Consider the following 14517-nt stretch of genomic DNA (forward strand, 5'->3'; position numbering starts at 1 on the left):
AGGTTCTGGTTAGGATCTCCAGCCAGGTTCTGTGTCCATGTTGTCTTGCTAGGTTCTCCAGCCAGGTTCTCCAGGTTCTCCAGCCAGGTTCTGTAGCCAAGTTCCCTCGCTAGGTTCTCCAGCCAGGTTGTGTCCAGGTTCTCCAGCCAGGTTCAGTCCAGGTTGTCCAGCCAAGTTCAGTCACCAGGTTCTAGTCAGGTTCTCTTGCCAATCTCTGTAGTCAGGTTCAGTCCAGGATCTTTTGCCATGTTCTCTCACTTGGTTCTGTCTCTAGGTTCTGAGGCCGATTTCTGTCCAGAATCTTTTGCCATGTTCTCTCCAGCGAAGTTCTTCTGTCTCTAGAGAACGTTCTGTGTAGGTTCTGTGCCTAGGTTCTGTCTCTCCTGGTTCTGTCTTCTTAGTTCTGTCTGATATATATATATATATATATTAAAAAGAACCAAAGTGACCAGGTTACCAATTTAATTATGTGCCCATTTAAAATGTGAAAATCTCAGGGATATCAGACCTTTTTTCTCTCAAAATTGTAAACTTTTGTAACTAACCAAGAAATTAGAAATGAATTAATAATATAGGAAGAAAGTACAAAATTGGCAAAAATATGCTTAAATAAATTTCTATAGTGATATAGTTTTTGTATGTTTGTTTTGCTTTGTTTTTTAATTCCCACTGAAAGATAATTTTTCCATATCTTTTTAGAGAGAATGGGAGGGAGTGATGGAGTGGTAAGGAAAGAAACATCAATGTGAGAGAGACACATTGATTGGTTGCCTCCTGCACGCACACTTACCAGGGATGGGGATCGAACCCATGACCCTTATATGTGTGGGCTGACATTCTCACCACTGAGCCACACTGGGCCAAAGCATGTAGTGATACAGTTTTATAATAATTTCAAACTTTCAATGTTATTCAGCCACAAGAAAAAACTAAATCCTGCCATTAGCAACAACAGAGATGGACCTTGAGGAAATTATGCTAAGTGCAGTAGTAAGTCAGAGAAAGACAAATATTGTATGACCTCCCTTATATATGGAATCTTAGAAAGACTCAGAAATAGAGAGTAGAATGGTGGTTACCAAGGTGTGGGGTAGAGGAAATTAGGAGATGTTAATAAAGGGTTCAAACTTCCAGTTATAAGATGAACTAGAGGCCCAGTGCACGAAATTCATGCACTCAGGGGGTCCCTCAGCCCGGCCTGCATCCTCGCATGGTCCAGGAGCCCTTGGGGGATGTCTGAATGATGGCCCCCTCTGGTGAGGGGGCCTAAGCTGTCAGTCAGACATCCTTAGCACTGCCGTGGAGGCGAGAGAGGCTCCCACCACCGCTGCTGCACTTGCCAATTGTGAGCCTGACTTCTGGCTGAGGGGAGCTCCCCGGTGGGAGTGCACTGACTACCACAGGGCAGCTCCTGCATTGAGAGTCTGCCCCCTGGTGGTCAGTGTGCATCATAACCGGTTGTTCTGCCATTTGGTTGATTTGCATATTAGCCTTTTATTATATAGGATAAGTTGCCCATAGACATCCCCAGTTCCTTGCCACATAAGCTTCTCCAGTGGACAGCTGACAACATGGCAGCTATCTTCCATCAGAGTGAGCTGGTGTGAGAGTAAAATAAGGCTGGTAGTTTAAAGCCTGAGTCTATGTACACGTTAATGTGGGAGTGACAGCCCAACATTTTTTGATATTTTATTCATTTCATGTAAGTCACAAGGTCCAGACCAGAGGGAGAGGGGTATATACAAGGGCATGAGTACAGAAGGCAGAGGATACTGGAAGCATCTTAGAAGCCACCCACTACAAAGGCCTCAATCTCTAATAGGAATTTGGGCTCTGAGCACAAGACACTAGAGTTGTCTCTTTGCTTTCCAGCACAGTCTCTAGCCCTTCACATCACCATCTCCTCAAAACAAATAAAAACTAGCACATGCAAGATCTTGCTCTGTTTTAGGTATTTCTGCAGATCCCACAATGCTGCTTTTTTGCCATGCCATGAAAAGAAGTCTCCCTGGTTTCTCTTATACCTACAGAGTCCTTTCCTATTTGCCAGAAGTCACAGCCATTTCAGGATTAATTCAACACGTGTTCCTACAGGCTTCTGATTTCTGTTCCACTAATAAGGACTAATCTCTCTCCAAATATAATTTCTTTTATAATCTTTACATTTTAACTCTTGAAGTCTTTTAAAATGTGATTCTTCCTTAGATGGTGAGTGAAAGTGAGATGTATGGTAATCCTAATTTGTGACAATCCCTATCTTTGGCAGACCTCCTGGCTCAGATTTCTCTGTATGAGGAGCTCAGAGAGTGATTTCATTGATATGAAGAAAACTTCAAGTTAAGTTGGATATGGGATAAAGTATGCTAATTATGTGTGTGTTCCTAAATGGTAGAGGAAAACTTTGGGGATCCCAAATGACCAAATGGCAGGAGTATAGGAAAGTGAAGAAGGAGATACGAGTGTTGGCATATTTTAGAATGCTAGGGCAGCAGGAAAAGTGTAATAGTAAACTGAGCCAATTAGATACTCAATTCACTGTAGCGAAACTGGTAGGCTATACAGTTTAGTGGTTAAATTAAATGAGCTATTGGACAGTTTCTCAGAAAGCCCAGACTTCTACCTCCAAAAATATGTATAAAATCTTTTAAGAAAAAATTGATATGTACAAAGATACCTGAGTATCCTATATAATAAAAGCGTAGTATGCAAATTATCCCCTTAACTTGGAGTTTGTCTGGGAGTTTGACCAGTGGGTGGGGCCAGCCAGGGGAAGGTGAGGGAGATCCTGGCCAGCAGCAGGTGGCTGAAGGAAGGGAGGGAGTACCCAGCCAGCAGCCAGCAGCCAGCAGCCAGCAGCCAGCAGCCGCTAGGGACCCTACCAATACACGAATTTCGTGCACTGGGTCTCTAGTATAGCATAAGACAATAGGAGGTCAAGGACAGATTGACCACGATAGAAAAGAGAAGGAATGATGGTTACAAAGTGGAATCCTAATGAGGCAGTTACCAGTGAAAGGAAAAATGTCCCCTTTGCTAAGGACATGGTCCTTTGCTATCCCTGAGTAATGAAAATGAAAATAGAGCTAAGTTCATTCATAATGACTTGGGAGACTTAACTATCTATAGGCATGATTAGAATCACACAGCCACTGGAGATAGCATACCACTATTTTAAACCTCAGTTGTATGCCCCTGACCCAAACATATCATTGCAATCACCTTTTAGTCCTGAGCTCACTTTAAATACTTCCAATTGTATATCACACCATAGCTTTATTCCCCATATTATGAGTTATTGGTGAAGGTTCAGTTGAGGAGAGAGAAGCCACACTAGTCATTTTTAATGGAGATAATTTAATATAGGTATGACTAAACAGTTTTTGAAAGATGTAAGGCATAAATGAAAAAAATATGATAATACAGTGTCATAACTGCAGGATGTAGTGACAACACATAGGCCAAGGGGAAAGGGAAATGGTTGGAAGAACCTTTCCTCTTATTGACAATTACTGGGAGATCTAAAGAGAAGCCAGGTGGAAAATCAGAGGCCGCACCACAGCATAACAACTGAAAGTGTAGAAGGTAAATTTGGAGCAGAAAATCTATAGCTTAATATCAAGTACAGAGAGACAGCTGTGGAGTGTGGAGGGAGAAATGTAAAAAAAAAATATTACCCAGAATGTGAGCGGAGGAAATCATGTTGGCTGTTGCTAAGGCAAGCTCGTTCATATCTGCTCTTTTGGAGCTCTGATCACTTTAAGGTCTTCAGTATCTGATCATGAGCAGTAAAGAACCCAAGAAATACAAGTCATTTTATAATAAAAGGTCAGACAAAATTCAGTAGTTCTCGGCCATGTCTAAATACACATTAGGCCCACCTGGGGTACTGTTAAAAAAACATTATACTCTTTTCACTCTCCAATTCAGTTAAATCTTAATGTATGATTATTGGACTCAGGCATGAAGATTTTTAAAGCTCATCAGATGCTTTCTAGATTGGAGATCAGTGACACACATTCTCTCACACACCTGCACTAATAGATTTGATTAAAGCCAAAGTTTTATGAAAAATAGCATGGACAAAAAAAATAACATGGACAGCGAAAATGGTTGAGAATCATATATAACATACACAATAAAAAAGAGTTGTGAATTTCTACAGGATGCCTGGGTCATAGGTAACAAATACAGAAAATTCCATATTGTAATAGGATTCAATTGTGTGGTGATTTTGACATACAAAGGATCCTAGGATACTCCCTTAATCCCATCAAGGATGTGCCCAAATAAACTATTTTTAGACATGATAGATCAAGAGGAATGAAAACTATAAGCTACAAAAATTGTCTGACCAAAAAGGTATGTTTGCGAACTCCAAATGTTTGGTTTTGAGTCATTTCTAATCCACAGACAAAATTAATAATAATAATAATAATAATAGCCCAAACAAGCTTGCATCAGTGGATAGAGCCTCAGCCTGTGAACTGAAGAGTCCCAGGTTTGATTCTGGTCAAGGGCATGTACCTTGGTTGTGGGCACATCCCCAGTAGGGGGTGTGCAGGAGGCAGCTGATTGATGTTTCTCTCTCATCGATGTTTCTAGCTCTCTATACCTCTCTCCTCCTCTCTGTAAAAAATCAATAAAATATATTTTAAAAAAGATATACTGATATCAAAAAGATTAGATGAAATGATGCTCAATATCATTAGCCATTAGGGAACACAAATTCAAAGTACAATGAGCTATCACTACGTTGCTATTAGAATGTTTATAATTAGAAACATTTATTTAAAATAATAATAATAATAATAATAATAATAATAGGAAGTGGAAATAAGAAAAAAAAATCTACAACGGCCCATGTATTGAGACTAGGCTATTCTGTTGAGGAATCGCTGCAAGGCCCTCTTGATGTCCCTGTTCCTCAGACTGTAGATGAAAGGGTTTAGCATAGGGGTGACCACAGCATACACCACAGAGGCCCTTGCAGCCTTCCTGGGGTAATGTGAGACAGTGGAACTGAGGTACACCCCAAGGGCTGTCCCATAAAATAAACAAACAACTGACAGGTGAGAACCACAGGTGGAGAAGGCTTTATACTTTCCACCTGACGATGAGATTCTCAGAATGGAGGAAACAATTTTATAGTAAGAGAACAAGATACCTGAGACTGGAATGCCACCAAAGATGGCCCCAATAAAATAGACTAATATTTTATTAGTAGAGGTATCATTACAAGCAAGCTTGAGGAGTTGAGGAGGGTCACAGAAGAAGTGAGGAATTTCCGTGTTTGTGCAAAAGGAAAGCTGTGATACCATCAAGCAGTGCAGTTGGGAGTCCAAAAGGCTGATCAAAAAAGACACCAGAAGCAGCAGGCTACAGAAATGGGGGTTCATGATATCCAGGTAGTGCAGGGGATAACAGATAGCAACAAACCGATCGTAGGCCATCACAGTTAGGAGTGCACTGTCCAAACACCCAAAAAAATTTAAAGAAGACAACTGAGTCAGGCAGCCAGCATAGGAGATGGCTCTGCTCTGAGTCTGAATGTCCCAAATCGCCTTTGGGACGGTGGTAGAAGAAAAGCCAATGTCAGCCATGGACAGGTTGGAGAGGAAGAAGTGCATGGGGCTGTGCAGACGGGAGTCAGAGCTGATGGCCAGGATGATGAGCAGGTTCCCCAGCATAGTGACCAGGTACATGGACAGGAACAGGCTGAACGTTAGAGGCTGCAGTTCCGGATCATCTGAGAAGCCCAGGAGGATGAATTGCAATGTACCTGTTAGATTCTGTGGCTCCACATAGCAGAGACACCTTTTAGAAAATACATGAGAGCTGGTATAAAGGAAACAAGCACATTAGTGTGTCTATATTTTGAATTTAAGCAATTCATAGTTTTCACACTTGAGGACCATGACCCTTTAGTGATATTTCTTGCTTATGACAACCATTCTTCTTAAAAATCTTTTCATATTGCATTTTGCTCCATGAGCCTATTACTGCATGCATCACTTTGGAAAGAATGGGCTGAATAAATGAGAGGAGTAAGGTTATTTAGAGCTTTATAAATCCATAGACACACTCGCCTATCAGTACCCTCCTATGAAGGAAAAAAAAGGAATGAGAACTATTCGTCTCTCTTAACAAAATGCTCTTTATTAGTGTCCTTATTAGTTCAAAGATACTAATAAGCAGTTAAATGTATTTTATTTTATCCAAATGCAGCATGATTAATTCCTTTGATTTGTAGTACTCATAAGCATGCTATAAGAACTATGTAATAAACTGTCTGAGTCCATTTTTTGTGTGTAAAAAAGAATGATATCTCACCTTTTGTGACAGAATAGATGGACCTAGAGCAGTGGTTCTCAACCTGTGGGTCACGACCCCTTTGGTGGTCGAACGACCCTTTCACAGGGGTCACCTAAGACCATCCTGCATATCAGATATTTACATTACGATTCATATTAGTAGCAACATTACAGTTATGAAGTAGCAACGAAAATAATTTTATGGTTGGGTCACAACATGAGGAACTGTATTTAAAGAGCCAGAAGGTTGAGAACCACTGACCTAGAGTGTGTTATACTAAGTGAAATAAGTCATACAGAGATAGACAAATACCATATGATTTCACTAGTATGTAGAATCTAAAGAGCAAAATAAACAAACAAAATAAAAACAGACTTCAGTCCAACTTAGCCACAAATCAGTTTTCAAAGCCCCATCATCAGTTTCAATTAGCCATTCAAGGAAGGGTGCTTGGAGGAAAATGATGAATCTCATTCATTTCCTTAGTCACACGACATCCCTGAAAGTGATGAAAGCCCAGGCAGAAAAACTGCCAGTGTGTGTCAGCCATCTGGACTATGCTGTGTTATTATACACTAACAACTTGTAATCAATAAGTAAGAGAGTGCATATATGTTTTTGTTTGTTTTAGTTGCCTACTCTGTGCCAACCACAGTGTGGGTGCTGGGCAATCAGAAATAAATGAGACTCAGTTGCTTCCCCACAGGCATGCTGCCTGGGGTGACCTGGAAAGAGAAAGGACAGACTGAGTAGGTTGGCTGGGAGGTTTTTTGGTTTATTTTAATTTTCATATTTGATTTAACCCATTATACCAAAAACATAGTTTTGCCAATATACACAATTGAGATATTTTACAATCTTTTCTTATACGCCTTCAAAATCTGGTGTTTTATATGGGCAGCACATCTCAGTTTGAACTAGCCACATCTCAAGAGCTCAATAGACATGTGAACCTAAATAGTATGGAAAGACGTTGTTCTGCACCCTGTGTCCTGTGAATAGCATTTCACTGCTCAGATCCAAATCTGACTCCACCCTTTTTACCCAAGTACCTGGGTACAAATTAAATAGGAATATTTTGCTCCTTTCCTCAACTCTAAAATAACACTAGTTGTCTACCCTGATCTTGAGGGCATTCTGTAGGTGAAAATGGAAGTTACATAACACAGAGCTCTGTATCTGGCATGAGGAAACCCTCAGTGGAGTTTTGTAATATTATGGTTACTCTCCTCATCACTGTCATGATCATAACCATAGCATTCATGATCCTATTGGAATGCTAAGGGAATGAAGAAGTCCGGTTCCCGCTCTTGTATGGGCAATGACTTCGGAAGGTAAGAATGGTAGTGGAGAAGAGCAGAATTCTGAATGAGAGTTCTAAAATTCCCATTGGAAAAAATAACATAAACTTCATAGGCCTCTGAGTTGTAACTTTGCTTATCAATGCCCTCCCATCTGGCTATCTCAGCTGTCCTGCTGCCTTGATAATGAGAAAACCAGTTTCTCCATAATTCCTCCTCCATCCACCATATCCTTTGCCACTCACTGGTTTGTGCTGTCTCTCTGGTGAGTCATGACCCTAGGAGTTTGGATCCACTTCCCTCTCCTGCCTGGTAATGAGAAGGCTGAGGCTCTGTTCTCAGGACTGGCATGAAGGCAGACTCAGGCATGGATCTCTGGATGCAGGTCTCAATTCTGGGAGGAAGAGCCACACATATGACTCTTGACTGGACTGGCAGCCTGTATGGCCTTGAGAGCTCAATGCACAGAGCTAATAATTAGTGAAATTGGTCCATGTTTTCCTAACCTCTGGGGACTTCCTAATATTAACAGAAGAGGAAACAGAGAATAGTGAATGTACTTAGAAGGGGCTGGGACTTTCCCCTTCTCAGGAGAAAGCGCATCTGTACGCTTTGCTTCTGACTTCCAGTTTCAAGAATGTTAGCATAGAATGCAGTCTTTTCACAATTTATGACTTTTTGAGTTTGACATCTGCAAAATCATTGTATTAATCATGTGAATTAGGGGCAATTAGGCCTCTCTGACAAAAACCTATAACTATTTCCATTTTCTTTGTTAAGACTTCTGTCTTTAAAAGGAAAAGTCTATTTCCCTTTTTTAGGTTTTATTTTTAATAGATATAAGTATTGTATATTGAGGGTTTACTGTGTGCAAGGTGCTCTTTGCAGCACTATATATTTATGATCTCTTTTTTCACTTTTTTTTTTCTTGAACTTATTGGGGATGACATTGATTAATACAATTATATAGGTTTTAGATGTACTATTCTATAATATGTCACCTGTATCTTGTATTGTGCGTTCAGCACCCCAAGTCAAGTAAGGGATTTTTTTGGTTATTTACATGACAATCCAGGTTCTGATTTTTCTCGTTCATTGATGTTTTGGGTACACTAAAAAACTACTGACTTTCTCTTAAATTAAGAAGGGTACCCAACAGAGTGCAATCAAAGTGTTAGGTAGGGTTGCAGCCCCCTCAAAGTTTGACTGGGGTTGACCTATTCCAAGCCCACTCACTTTTGGAAGGAGAGAGTTCCTTGTGGGCTGTTGGCCAGAGGCCTTCCTCACTCCGCTGCCTAAGGGGCCTCTCACAGGCAAGCTCATGCATGGCTGTGGCTCCCATAGGACAGGTAACAAGAGAAAAGGACCAGGAATATAAAGCCTTTTTGCACCCTCATATCAGAAGGGACATCTCATCAGTAGGTCATTTTTGATTTAACCCATTATACCAAAAACATAGTTTTGGAAGCAGGTCAGTAGGCCCAAGACACACTCCAGAGGATGGGTCTCCACAATAGCTTGAATACAGGAGCGGAGGTCATTGGGAGCATATTGGAATCTGCCCACCATACAGGCCTCACCCTCCCTCAGGACACTGGTCTCTAAGGACCACAACCCTGGAGAAATGACTCTGCTTCCCAGCCTCACCTGCAATCCATGACACCACAATGCTCTTAGCAAAATTTCCCTGCGTATATACTGGCATATGAGTAGAAATTGCCTCTATTTTGGTATTTCTGCAAGCCCCATCATGTTCCCTCAGGACACACAGTCCAAAAAAGCCAACATGGTTTCCCTGCCATCACCAGGATCCCTCACATCAAGATGCAGCCATTCTGTGCCCAGATTCAACAAATGTCTCCAATGGCTTCTGATTTCTGTCCTTGAAAAGAGATTATCCTATTCCAGGATGAATTTTTCTTTAGCTTTGTGTCCACAGATCCTAAAATTTAAATAAGTGTGTTTGGGGCCTATTTCGTGTTGTTGTTGTTGTGTGTTTTTTTTTCCCAATTGATAAAGTGAGTATGGGAATGATGGTAATTCACAACCTCCCACATCCTACTCATGCAGTCCTCCTGCCTCAGACAACTCTGGATGAGGAATTTAGAGATCAGTCTGTCATTAACTGATAGGAAAAAAAATGTGGCAAAACCTAGTTGGTGATGTAGGCGACACCAACCTCTGTTGCCCCACAAAGATCAACAATTACATCCATGAACAAAAACAGCTCTGGGAGAGCTCAAGAGTCCACTTACGGAACGTCAGCAACACAGTGGAACAAAACACCTGAGAAGAGCCACACAAAAGGAAACAAAGACCAGCTTCATAGTTCCTGCATCATGCCATCGCCCAGGCCTCGCTACTCAGCAACAACAGGAAACTCCAAGCTAGAAAGATTTGTTAACCCGGTGGAAGGAGGGAGAGTAGAGTGAGCAACTAGTTTACCAAGGCTTTTAGTGCCTCTTAGGAAAGACCTGTTTTATTTTCACTCCACACAGAGAATGGCAAAGCTTAGACATAAAGACACAGCTAAAAGCAAAGAAGAAGAGCATGGATTGCCACAATAGGATGTAGGAATGAATTAAAAATGGACAAAGAGACCAATGGTACAGAATCAAGAGCCCAGAAATAAACCACTGCATACACAGGCAACTAATATTTGATAAGGGAGACTCCATTGGTTCTCAATCTAAGGAACTTTCAGGTGAAATCTGAACCAGCCCTCCATGCATGGAAAGCAGGGAGAGACCAAAGGAAGTTCACTACAGATCAGGAGGTGGCAGTTTTCATAAACCAGTGAATTTATAGTAAGGCTTGTCTTGGGCGGCCATAAGACAAGTAGATCGATACACCTGCCTACCAAATCTTAAAAGTTTATCCTCCTATCTAATAATAGACAAACATGGCAATTGACCATACCTTTGCTATGCCTCCCATTGGCTAATCAGGGCTATATGCTAATTAACCCAACCAAGATGGTGGCCGGCAGCCATGCAGCTGAAGCGAGCAGGAGGCTTGCTTGCTCCAGTGATGGAGGAAGCCAAGGGTCCACGCCTGCCGCGGCCGGCTCTGAGCTCTGAAAGCAACAAAGTTTCAATTATAGAAGCTAAACAAACCCCAGATACTTGCTTTCAGCCTGCCATGGCCACAGAGCTGGAGCCGGCTCTCAGCTCCAGTGATGACAACAAAGTTTCAATTATAGAAGGTAAATAAATCCCAGAATAAAAAAGAAAAAGAAAAAAAGGAGAAGCTGGGAGCTTCAGTCACCAGCCAGCCTGAAAACAGCCCTCAGCCCCTCACCCAGACTGGCCAGGCACCCCAGTGGAGACCCCCACCTTAAAGGGGGTGTGGCCATCCTGAAAACAGCCATCAGCCCCTCATCCAGGCTGGCCAGAAACCCCAGTGGGGACCCCCACCCTGAAGGGGGTGTGACCAGCTGAAAAAGGCCATCAGCCCCTCACCCAGGCTGGCCACGTACCCCAGCGTGACCCCCACCTGATCTGGGACACCCTTCAGGGCAAACCAGCCGGCCCCCACCCATGCACCAGGCCTCTATCCTATATAGTAAAAGGATAATATGCAAACTGACCCTAACAGCAGAAAGACTGGGAATGACTGGTCACTATGACACACACTGACCACCAGGGGGCAGATGCTCAATGCAGGAGCTGCCCTCTGGTGGTCAGTGTGCTCCCACATGGGGGAGCTCTGCTCAGCCACAAGCCAGGCTGATGGCTGCCAGTACAGCGGTGGTGGTGGGAGCCTCTCCTGCCTCCTCAGCAGCTCTAAGGATGTCCAACTGCAGCTTAGGTCTGCTCCCCGCTGGCAAGTGGACATCCCCCGAGGGCTGCCAGGCTGCCAGAGGGATGTCTGATTGCCAGCTTAGGCCCAATCCCCCGGGGAGCAGGCCTAAGCCAGCAGGTGGTCATCTTCCAAGGGGTCCCAGACTGTGAGAGGGCATAGGCTGGGCTGAGGGGACCCCCCCCCCCCCCGCCGAGTGCAGAAATTTTTGTGCACCGGGCCTCTAGTATACAGTAAAAGCCTTAACTGGGTTCAGTGATGTATAACATCTAGATGGTTTCAACAAAACATAACTAGCTAAGGGCATATCCTTGGGCCAGCTTCTAGAGAAGGGTAGGCAAGTGAAATGAACATTCCAAGGACAGGGGAAGGGTAGGAGTCTCTGATTCCCCAGGCCCAGCTCTTGGGTCCACTGGCAGTCACATCTTGATGAGCTTCTCCAACTGACCCAGTCATCAGTATTTATAAAACTCCCCAGAGGGTTCCAACAAAATCCACAATTAAAAACCAGTGAACTGCATCCTCAGAAATTACCTGAATGCATAGATTTGATAAATGCAAAATGTGTATGGAAATTACTGTAAAACCATGGGGAAAGATATAAAGTTTAAGTATGTACTAAGAGAATTGTACATTTCATCTGGATACCACAGTAAATGCATTTATTATGGAATTATGATGTACAAAGGATCCCAGGTTACTCTGCCAATTCAAATAATGTCAAATCAAAAGAAGTAAAGTTCATATGTGAAGCATGGAGAGGAATGAAAACCATGAAACTAAACACAATATGATTAAGGAAACAGTAGTCACTGGTATACATGTTTGGTTTTGCTAGATTTTCCAACTACACTCCAAAAGGGATTGCAGAGATATTAAGACTAATCTGTTCTGCTGTAGAGCCTCCACAGGGCACTCTTAATGTCCCTGTTCCTCAGACTGTAAATGAAAGGGTTCAGCATGGGGGTAACTACAGTGTACATGACTGAGGCCACCACATCCTTCCTGGGGGAAGGCAACAGTGCTGATCCCAGGTAACCTCCAATAGCTGTTCCATAAAATAAGCAAACAACGGACAGGTGAGAACCACAGGTGGAGAAGGCTTTATACTTCCCACCTTTCGATGGAACTCTCAGAATGGAGGAAACAATTTTATAGTAAGAGCAAAAGATCCCTGAGATAGGGAGAAAACCAGAGATGGCACCAACAAAATACATGACTATGTTATTGGTGAAGGTGTCAGAGCAGGCAAGATGAAGGAGTTGAGAAGGATCGCAGAAAAAATTAGAAATGTTTACATCCTTGAAGCAGGTAAGTTGTAACACAATTAAAGTATGCAGCTGGGAGTCCAAAAGGCTGATGAAAAATGACATCAAAATTAAGAAGCAGCAGAAGCATGGGTTCATGGTAGCTGAGTAGTGCAGAGGGTGACAGATGGCCACAAACCGGTCATAGGCCATGACAGTCAGAAGCATGCCATCCATACATCCAAAAAGGATCAAAAAAGACATCTGTGTCAAGCAGCCCCCAAAGGAGATGACTCTGCTGTGAGTCTGGATGCCCACAATCATCTTTGGAACAGTGGTAGAAATGAAACCGATGTCCGCCAAGGACAGGTTGCAGAGGAAGAAGTACATGGGGGTGTGGAGGTGGGCGTCAGAGCTGACAGTCAGGATGATGAGCATGTTCCCCAACACGGCAACCAGGTACATGGACAGGAAGAGCCCCAAGAGCAGAGGCTGCAGGTCCAGGTCATCTGAGAGACCCAGGAGGAAGAATTCTGAGACACGTGTTAGGTTTTGTGGTTCCATGTAGCCAGGACACCTTTAGACGAGGATTGGGAAAAGGAAAATAAGTAAATGAGCACACAGCATTGGATCCATATTCTGTATTCAAGCTGTTCACCTACGAGGTCATATACCCCAGGACCTTTACCAGTATTTCTCAGTATGGCAAATCCTATTTAATTAGAACTCTCTCTTCTTTATTTTCTTTTTTTAAATGTACCTTTATTGTTGAAAGTATTATAGATTTACCCTTTCCCTCCCATTGACCCTTCCAACCTGCCCCGCCCCCAGCCCTAGGCCTTTACCACACTATTGTCTTTCTTTATTCGGTTTCCATGTTATTCACCTCTTTCTATATACACTTCATTGTCCAGAAACTCCATTGAAAAGTATTAGAGGAGCAAGAATATTAGAGATAACAGAGCCATAATCACAGGAAAACAAGGCTACCGCTTTAAAATATATATAGAATAAGAAACACCCATCCCCCTTTAAGGCAAAAATCATTCTAATTTTAAGAAATTAAGAAGTAGCTAAATATACCTTCTTTTATTCAAATACAATGCTAACTAGATAGTTCCTTTATTTAGAGTATTTTCAGCACTGTATAAAAGACAGGATTGTGTAATCTGGATTCTAAATGAAAGTTGAATATTAATAATCAGAAAATATTTTTATGTGATCTTCATGAGTTTTATTTTTTTTTTGGTTTTCTGTCTCTCCTTCATAGGAATAAGTGATTACTCAAGCATGAGAGTTGTCCTTCAAAAGTCATTTGGAAGTTCTTTTTCAATTAGTACTAGTTTAAAATTTTTTGAGGAGCCTCCATATTGTTGATTATAATGCCTGAAGGATATTCATTCACATCAACAGTGTACCAGGGTTCCCTTTTCTCCACATCCTCGCCAACATGTGTCTTTTTTTTTCTTAATTTATCTTTATTATTGAAAGCATTACAAATGTCACCCTTTTTTCCCCTTTTACCCCCTCCTCCCAAGACCCCTCTCCCCCTACCCAGACCTTCACTGAACTGTTGTCTGTGTCCATAGGTTATGCATATTTGCATATACATTATTTGGCTAATCTCTCCCCACCCACCCCACCCACCCTCACCTTCCATCTGAGATTTATCAGTCTGTTCCATGCTTCTATGTCTCTGGATCTATTTTGTTCATCAGTTTATTGTGTTGATTAGATACCACATATGAGACTTTTCTTTTTTATAATAGCCATTCTGATAGGTGTGAGATGATGTACTATTGTGATTTTTATTTTTATTTGCATTTCCCTGATGGTTAGTGATATTGAGCACCTTT

General features: G+C 42.1%; 2 protein-coding genes across 2 annotated transcripts; both read right to left on the minus strand.

The window, feature by feature from the left end:
• Nucleotides 1-4871: 4871 nt before the first annotated feature.
• LOC308519570 (olfactory receptor 7E178-like) lies at nucleotides 4872-5792 on the minus strand (the record flags this gene model as incomplete). The annotated part of the gene is made up of 1 exon (XM_081091598.1): nucleotides 4872-5792. Exon 1 carries the CDS (start codon nucleotides 5700-5702, stop codon nucleotides 4872-4874), a length of 831 nt encoding a protein of 276 aa, XP_080947724.1. The 5' UTR covers nucleotides 5703-5792.
• Nucleotides 5793-12295: 6503 nt separating this feature from the next.
• LOC308520175 (olfactory receptor 7E24-like) lies at nucleotides 12296-13234 on the minus strand (the record flags this gene model as incomplete). The annotated part of the gene is made up of 1 exon (XM_081092712.1): nucleotides 12296-13234. The coding sequence occupies exon 1, from the start codon at nucleotides 13223-13225 to the stop codon at nucleotides 12296-12298; it is 930 nt and encodes a 309-aa protein (XP_080948838.1). The 5' UTR covers nucleotides 13226-13234.
• Between the last annotated feature and the right edge of the window lie 1283 nt (nucleotides 13235-14517).

This window comes from Myotis nattereri, assembly GCF_964212035.1.
Source record: "Myotis nattereri genome assembly, chromosome: 5".
NCBI lineage: Eukaryota > Metazoa > Chordata > Mammalia > Chiroptera > Vespertilionidae > Myotis > Myotis nattereri.